Here is an 8,649-nt window from a genome sequence, read left to right on the forward strand (position 1 = left end):
ATTGGTAATTGGTCAGGTGACTGTACATCTGTCCGGAGAGCTTGGCAATTGATTTGCAAACGTCTCGTCTCCATTCTAGGAGACATTTTCAGTGCGCTGTTGGGTAGGGGGTGGGTTCACGTTCACCATGTTGTGGTGGCATGCATGTATCGGTGATACGTAAGGCTATTGACATCGCGAGCTTACAGGTTGGACAAGATTCAAAAGACCGTCGAAATGCAATTAGACAGAAATAAAATTGAAATTTCAGTATCAAAATGCAGGAAGCACGCGATAAAACTCTTGTAGAGCATCTTCACATGGAGGAACATCCCTGGAACGCTCCTATGGTATTCCCTAAAGCGACGAGGCCACAAGTAACTAAAATGGGCACAAAAAGTTGAGTTGAGCGAATTTAACCACATCAGGAACAAAGACACTCTTCTGCTTGGGATTATACGCACAGTGAGTCACAGAAAAATGAGGTTCACTTGGCGGGTTAGCGTCATTAATAAGGCGGTCAATATAGCTAGGCAAATGCATTTTGAAAATCTGGACGTTTCCCAGGGAGAAGTATCTCCTCCGCTATACCAGACTGGAATGTTGGAGAAACGAATGGATGACTATGGTACTGCAAGGTATGGTATTATCTGAATTCATGAACTCATTGAGTATGATCAAATGAAGAGTGTGATGCCACTCGTAAGAAAGAGAGACCTCAAGGCTTCGAGTGATGTTTCGAGTTGCAGGTAACTTCAATTGTTGAGACCAAATGGAAATTACTCTAGATTACGGTTTCATACCGCCTGAAAGGACATGAAAATGAATGAGTTTAACCCAACTGGTAAATCGGTTGTGGTGAAGTAGCGCGGAGGATCGTTAATGAGCCACTTCGACATTTGATGATGCCAGGTTGGGTTGCTTTGGCAAAACAGGCGTTAAAAACTACTCGGTGGAGGACTAGCAACCGCATTATCTTGTTTACCCGCTTTTTTTCTCACAGCCTCTTGGGATGGGGCGTTTTCTCTAAGAACATTTGAGTTTCTCGTAAAATATTAATTAGATTCTATATCCATCAGTGAAATAGGTCAAAGGAAGTTGTAAATAGTTAGAATATTCAACATTTGTGCTCACTTTGGGTCGTTCATGTCGAAAAAGCGGTTGGAATCATTCGAGTGAACCAGAGCAGGTGTGAATGATGGATTTCCGTTGGGAAGGGTCCAAGAGTCGCCTCCAGTGGCATGACTACCGTCAGCTATTCCACGGCCTGAAGAGTGTAAAGTGAACCGACTGAAAACACTGGCTGGATTTTTAAGTCGTTCGGACCCGTAAGTCACCGGTGGGTTCGTGTGCCGGACGCTGGAAGGAATGGTTGCGGATGAATAGGACGGAGACTTTCGTTTGTTCAGAGTCAGGAACCCAAACAAGCTGGTCACATTTCGCCCTTGTGTGGGAGCGTTACAAACAAGCGGATGTCGTTTAGAGGGCATTTTCGTGGTGAAAGTAGTCGATGACGGGCTTCGTAAACTGTGTCGACCAGAGGAGGAGGAAGAAACTGCAGTAGTTGCCGTATCCACTGGCGCTGATATTGGAGGGTTAAGTGAACCACCTTCAGACAGTTGAATATGCTCCTCTAGGATAAGTGGCGGAGTTGATTCATGAACAAACATGACTCCTTGACGAATAACATCCTCTGTAAGATCCCAAAGGCAAAACATCGTGTCTTGTCCAACGGACCCAAGGCTATGAGAAGCAAGGCAATACATATACGAGTTACCCATGCAGGAACAGATGAAGCAAACAAAGGACAGGAAATTCTGTTAGTAAGAAATGAAGCAGAACGTTGTCCATAAGATGAAAAAACTAAGGCCTCGATTCAACGGTAGTAATTCCGTTCAATTTATGTGCAGAACATCTGAAAACCACGACAAAAAGATCGATGAATTCATCGAATCTATAGGATACAAGATTGGAGATTACTTAGGTTGTAGAACCGACTAGTTTAAAAGTGTAACGGGGGACTAATAGGAATTTTTCGGGGGAACGTGAACGTTTAACACTGACAGGAAATAAACTAAGGCATTACTGATGGAGCAAATCGACATTCGTGTATGCAGTACGGACCAACAGAAATGAGTGGTCCTTCCTATGCAATGAAAGCTCATCACACTGCTTACCTGTCTTAGACTAATCTATACAGGTTTGCGAACCGATCTTTACTAGCTGCTGGATGAGTTGCTAACCCTAGTGAATCAACTCTAAATTTTTGAGTCGTGCTTGATAGGAAATGCTGATGGACAGAAAATAGGCGTTAAGACTGACAGTTGACACCTAAGACGATTCAACAACGGGCGTGAGCGGAAACATAAACGAGAACATAAAACGCGACAAAAATCTGATGCGACCTTATTAGAGTATCGGTAGGCGCCGGCCAAGGGGCAAGATGGTTCAGCAGTTAGAGCGCAGATTTACCGACTGGAAGGTCCGTGGTTCGAACGCAACCTCTGCCTCTCGACTTCCCCTGTCTAGGTTTTGGAAACTTGGCAGTATCCCAGCCCTCGTGCTTCCTTCGGGTGACATGCCAGCTAGATACCGAAATGTTACAGCTGAACGATTNGTTCAGCAGTTAGAGCGCAGATTTACTGACTGGAAGGTCCGTGGTTCGAACGCAACCTCTGCCTCTCGACTTCCCCTGTCTAGGTTTTGGCAACTTGGCAGTATCCCAGCCCTCGTGCTTCCTTCGGGTGACATGCCAGCTAGATACCGAAATGTTACAGCTGAACGATTTCTTAGGTCACGGCCAAGCACTCACATAATGAGCTAAAGATGAAACGCACTGAGACAGACTAACGTAATCACATCTAAGACCTCAGTGTTTTACCACAAAACAATGACACACAAGCAGGTTGGGAAACAGACGAGGAACTTTTGGCCGGGGAGATCTGCGCAAGTTGTACACCTAGACGACAGTTTGGGGTGCCATCACCCCTACTTTTGATTAACAGTCGTATACAGAAACGCGGCTTATGGTTGAGACGATATTTATTATGAAAGGGGTCATTACAAGTGAGGTTAGCTGCCATGACATACTCGGTGTAGAGGTGTTAAGTAAAACGAAATCCATGGCAATGGTTGCCTGCACCTTCCTGTGAGGCGAAGGTGAGCAAGACTACAGTACCAGCAGTGTTAGTCCATAGCAACCCAATTGGGAATTAGTGCATTGACAGTAGCTCAGTTGCGAAACTAATGTACCAACTATTTCACAAGCAACGCAAGTTGGGAATGTGCTAGAAACTTACCGATATGTGTTCGCAAGAGCTATGGTATTGTGTGACTGAGAGTCGAGAGACAGCAATGAGCCACTTGCGTTGTACTGCCCATCTTGTCGAACTCCACTGGCATCGGAAGTTGCACAACTTCGAGAACAGGAGGAAGCCTCAGAAGAAGGGTTTTCTAAGGAAATATCTGGTCGTGGACACAAAAAGGGATCGAATCGAACCGTGCTGACCCAGGATCGGTGACCCTCACCGCGACATATCACGGCTCGTTCCGCCATGGACCAAACAGTGATTAGATCATCTTGTCCACCGACCACAATAAACCGACTGTCTGGTGACCAGTCGACGCAAAGAAGTCCGGCAAAGTAGGACCGCATGTACCCCTAAGAAAAGTAAATATGCTAACATGAGTACAGTGGAAACGAAGAAAACAAGGAAGGATTGAACGCAATGGCATAATGTATTTTGCCGACTCCATGAATGTGGATCAGCAATAGACTATCTTTAATCCACTTTGATCAACTGGCTGACATCACCTAACGATATTGATAACAATTCACAAGGAAGGTGAAGAGTGTTGCGCACCAGTTTGTAAAAGATGTTGTAATTCATGATATCGCTGTGGTTTACCTATGCATTACACATATAACAGGTTTCACTGCTATGCTTAATCAGATGGAATGTATTTAACTTGAGCTCCTTGTTACTGCAAACGGAAGCTGGATCATGGCAGCTTGGATCAACGGGACCAGCACTTCGATCTCCAGTCAGTCACATTATGTGGCGGTAACCAGCCATATGCCAACTACCGTGTGAACCCAGTTCACCTATCACTACCGACTGTATAAAAAGCACACAGTGGATAGTATTCAGGGTAGCTGTCCACATTTGACTGCTACCAAGGGAGGCGAGGCTGTAGAAACCAATAAACCCAAATGGGCGGTTACACGTACATAACGCTTTTAAAGGACAGCATATTACTGTTGTTCAGGGGCACTGGAACGTCAAAAAATTCTAGCTTTATCATGATCGAAATGTCTAGAAATCTGACTACTACAACAAGATTGTTTCTAATGATCGAAATTTTTTGCCGCATGCATTTAATTTTTTTGTTTGGTTACCACTAAGTACACTTTGGATAGCCAACGCAACTCTGAATGAAGACCGCTTATGGACATCGATACTACGCCATATCTCCCGATCTTGAAGCAAATTACTAGAGTTGCTCGGACACCAATCCAGGAGGCCCAGGCAACTCTACTTTTCGCAGGTTGTAAATCTAGTCTTTTTCACTCCATTTCACCAAGCCATACGACCAAAAGCTGTCGCCATGATACCATGGCCGGGCTTGAGCACTGTACTGACCCTGTGGAAAAAATCGTTCAGCTGTAGAACCCTTTCGGGGCCTGCTGCCATGCCACCCGAAGGATACTAACAGGTTGCCTAAACCTAGACAGGGAAAGTCGGGAGGCATAGGTCGGGTTCGAACCATGGACCTTCCGGCCAGTAAATTCGTGCTCTAACCACTTGGGTCATCTCGCCCCCCCCCCCCTGATTCTGTGAAATACACTGGCTATGACTCCGTTCAAGAGCTATGACAGGAAGGCCGAAGTGGCCAGTCAGACTAACAGCAGCGAGTCTCACATTACAACTAAACGTGGAACGAGGCAGTCTACAGGTGAAGTCGTATCGTCCTCTGTGATAGAAGCGTGAAGGCAGTAAAACGCTTTTTTCAGAGGCCAGTATATCCACACATGGATTCGCAGATGTTGATTCCCCCTCTGCTTCCGCAGGAAGGACGGGCTGGAAAAAGTTGGCCCCAAAAACCGCACACTCCGGTCACCCATCTGTTGACTGTAGCCACCGTTGGCCCATCGAGTGGAAATACAAGTGGTAGTATCAAGAGCGAACCATCTATATCTTATTCTATAAGTCCTTGAGCTGGGCTTAATTGCATCCCACCTCACAGTCCAGCGGGTCAGACTAATGACTAACTGGCAACATGAAGGGTCATTCAAGTAAATCCCATTAGGTGCTGCCTTGCGGTTAAGCCTTCTGAGCCAAGCCGTATGGTCACGCATGGTCAGAGAGACCCCCAGTAAATAACGACAAAACACAACATAAAACAGAACGTAAAATAACACGAACTTCAGGCGGCACCGAGAGGGACGCTAGCTCGACTTCAGAAAGGTTGCAGATTGTATGGGTTAGGGAAGACAGAGTTACAAAAAGGTCTACGGCGGCGAAAAATCGGTGTTGACCTTTGATGTCATGCTGCGATGATGATGATGATGATGACAAAAAGGTCTGAAGGCAGTTTCCTTGGAAAAAGATTGGAAGTGTTAGGGCGGCCAGGTCCCAACTAACCATTCTACCCTGTGTAGTATTTCACTGAGATTTAACTTTTTTCTCTCTGCTGTAGCCAAGTGGGCCGCAGCGCTCTTCCTTCTGCAATATGGTCGAAATCAATTTGGTGTCCTTTGTCTTCTTCCTTGAGGTCTTTCCCACTCAAGTAACTAGACTATCAACGTGACAGAATAAATTCCATCAAGCTCACTCAGCTAGCACACAGACACAACAGGAAGAGAGAAATTCTACAACGTGACTGGATGAGCGAAGACGTGTCACTCGGATGACAGATATATGCAAGGTTACAGGAGTATGCTCTGATGAAAATCTTCTATGGTAGTATCGATTGGATAAAGAAGCAATACGTTCAGCCAGTGGGTGCAATGAAGCGCACAGGTTCACGTGGATTGTAATACAGAAGGATCGAGTAGAAAGCATCCCCTCCCCAAACACGGCAGCAGAACCTTAGAGTGGAATGGAGCCGTGATTCATAAAGAAGAATGTGGGTAGTATTTGCATAGTAGTAGTTGCATTCCCATCCGCCCTGGATAATTGAATTGGTGAGGGGCGCGACGTGTGAGAAAGAACGTAAATTGGCAGCAGACGGGCCAAGAACGATGAACGACGAGAAATGGAAGTTGGTAGCAAATTCGATTAAAAAATTTAGATCAGAGGGTGGAATAAGAAGGGTGGTGGGTGCATGGATTGACTTGGAAGCGTTGAAAGTCTCTGGGTTCGATGAACACTATTAGGGAATGTTGGCAAGCGTGACGTTCAGGACAGCAACGGTTTATACTCGGAGGTCGCGCAGGTGGAGTAGGACGATGAGTGAATAGTGGCGTCGACTATAAAGGTGTGGATAGAAGAGGTAACAGTGGACAAGAGACCGATTACGTACGGGGAATAGTGCAGCGGAGTACTGATCTTTGAGGAACTCCAGTGCTGAGTTCGTAAACCCAACATATCGTGACGCCACACGCGTTGCCCTAACGCTTGAAAGACTGTGAAGATGCAGTTGATGCAGCATCTACCCGATTGAAATATCGTTTGATATCCGCGGGTTAATTTTTCGCATGCCACCTTAACAAGAAAAAGAACCAGTGACTCCAGAGGCCTTATAAAATTGGGAGCCAGATTGAACATCTGTAGTCACTACATCCATTTATGTGATTGGTGGGGTTAAAGAAGCCATATCACTTAACTGGCAGGAGTCGACAGTGCAACCAATATGAAGAGGGTTTCACAGTGAGTGTGGCAATCATAAAGGAACCAGATTGACTTCTACCTTACGAGAGCACACGAAGACGTGACCCAAGAACAACAGGTAAGATTCTGGCCGGGAAGGGGTTGGTTCACAGCCCGCCAAGTGTTCGAGCAATAGTATGCGTATGGACGTCCTAAAATCTTGGTGTTGACCGACTTCAATGTTGCGTTTGACTCTGGCGACTAATCCATGTTCCTCAATAAGACGATGCAACAGTATGAACCCCGGAAGTTTGTAGATATCATGAGCTCCCAGTAATTACATGTTTCCGGGCGCGTGATGGTCTACAATCAATAGTGCCCAATACGAATATCCGATCTCCAAATCTTCATTTAATACCCTCACTGGTGAGATGAGGCGAACTCCGAAGGGTCCCCCTGTTGTTATGATCTGTCTGATGGAGAACCTTACCGACCTGGAACATGCAGACAATACTCTAGTTTGTAAAAAGGAGGAAGCCTACGTGTTACCAGGAAACCAACTCTTCGGTAAGAGCTGTGCGCCAGCGAAGTGCAAAGTCGTGCTGCGAAATTTACATGTCTGTAAAAATTCAAAGCTGGTTTGTGGAACACTATGCGTACCTCGGAAGTTGATTAACTCTGATGTGACGTGACAGGTGAACCTCAAAGGCCGAAATCCCGTTTGCTAATTTACATCACTTGTGGCAGCAAAAAGGCACATCACTGGGTTGATGATGATGACTGGTGATGGTGATATCATTGGGTCTCTAAGGACGCATGTCAGACCACAGTGCCAGGTGCGTTGTTGTGCGGCTGCAAGAATTGGACACAGTGGGGTCATCAGAGCTCCGCTGACCGACGTTTCAGAACCACATTTGAATTGGCTGGAATCGGCGATTCCATCTTTATTTGGTGAACAGAAGGTACTTTATTTAACGAATGTACTCACTGCTGCAAGCCAAGGTTGCTGGTTCACGTGCTACTCACGTCGAGTCACGGCCCAATTAGAAGAAAGTTTTTGCACTTACTAGGGAGTCGTTGTCATCGTCATTGACAGTAATGCACCAGTAACACAAACTGGTGCTTAACCGCGGTATTAATACGGATTAGTGGAGACCTAGAGGTGAACAGAATGACACGGTAGAAGGGACTGAAGGATGTTACGGAAATTCCGGTTGTCAGTGGTGTCCGCCTCCCAGCGACCCTCCCCGTGCATGTGTGGAAATACTTAAAGATACGGCTGTTGGCCGAAGTCCGTGGTTAGAGCGCGGAATGCCCGTGAGTCGAGCCCGACCTATGGCTTTCGACTCTCCCTGTCTAGGCTTGAGCAACCTGGAAGTATCCCAACCCTCGTACTTCCTTCGGGTGGCATGGCAGATAGGCACCGAAAGGGTGTTATGGCTGAATGATTATCTCTGCTTTATTTTTTCCGGGGTCAGTGGAACTCGCGAGCGTTGCTGTAGGGACCTAGGATGTTTGTGGGAGTCTAGCCCTACGCACCCTGTACTATCCCGCTTCTCTCCTCCAACTATAAGGCTTTATTCACCAATGTCCTGTTGCTGTCAGTGATTATGACGACAATTGGAGGAACCAGATTTAATCCATATCAACAATAGGGAGAAACTGGATGGGCGCAGGTGCGTCAGCTCAAATTTAGGGATCACTTGGACAAACATTACTGTGTGGAATGGTGTTCCTGAACTGATTGCCTCCGGAAGCAACTAGGCCACGCTGATGGGGTGGGAATGGGGCCAACACGAGATTACCTGTACCTGAGTGAGCTATTCTCGGCCTGGTGAGGGGAAGAGGAGAAATCAAT

At 46.3% G+C, this 8,649-nt stretch overlaps 1 protein-coding gene across 1 annotated transcript; it reads left to right on the forward strand.

The window, feature by feature from the left end:
- Positions 1 to 516: 516 nt before the first annotated feature.
- T265_06985 (hypothetical protein) lies at positions 517 to 1,602 on the forward strand (the record flags this gene model as incomplete). Its single annotated transcript, XM_009172402.1, has 2 exons — positions 517 to 617; positions 1,389 to 1,602. The coding sequence occupies 2 exons, from the start codon at positions 517 to 519 to the stop codon at positions 1,600 to 1,602; spliced, it is 315 nt and encodes a 104-aa protein (XP_009170666.1).
- Between the last annotated feature and the right edge of the window lie 7,047 nt (positions 1,603 to 8,649).

This window comes from Opisthorchis viverrini (genome assembly GCF_000715545.1).
Source record: "Opisthorchis viverrini unplaced genomic scaffold opera_v5_153, whole genome shotgun sequence".
NCBI lineage: Eukaryota > Metazoa > Platyhelminthes > Trematoda > Opisthorchiida > Opisthorchiidae > Opisthorchis > Opisthorchis viverrini.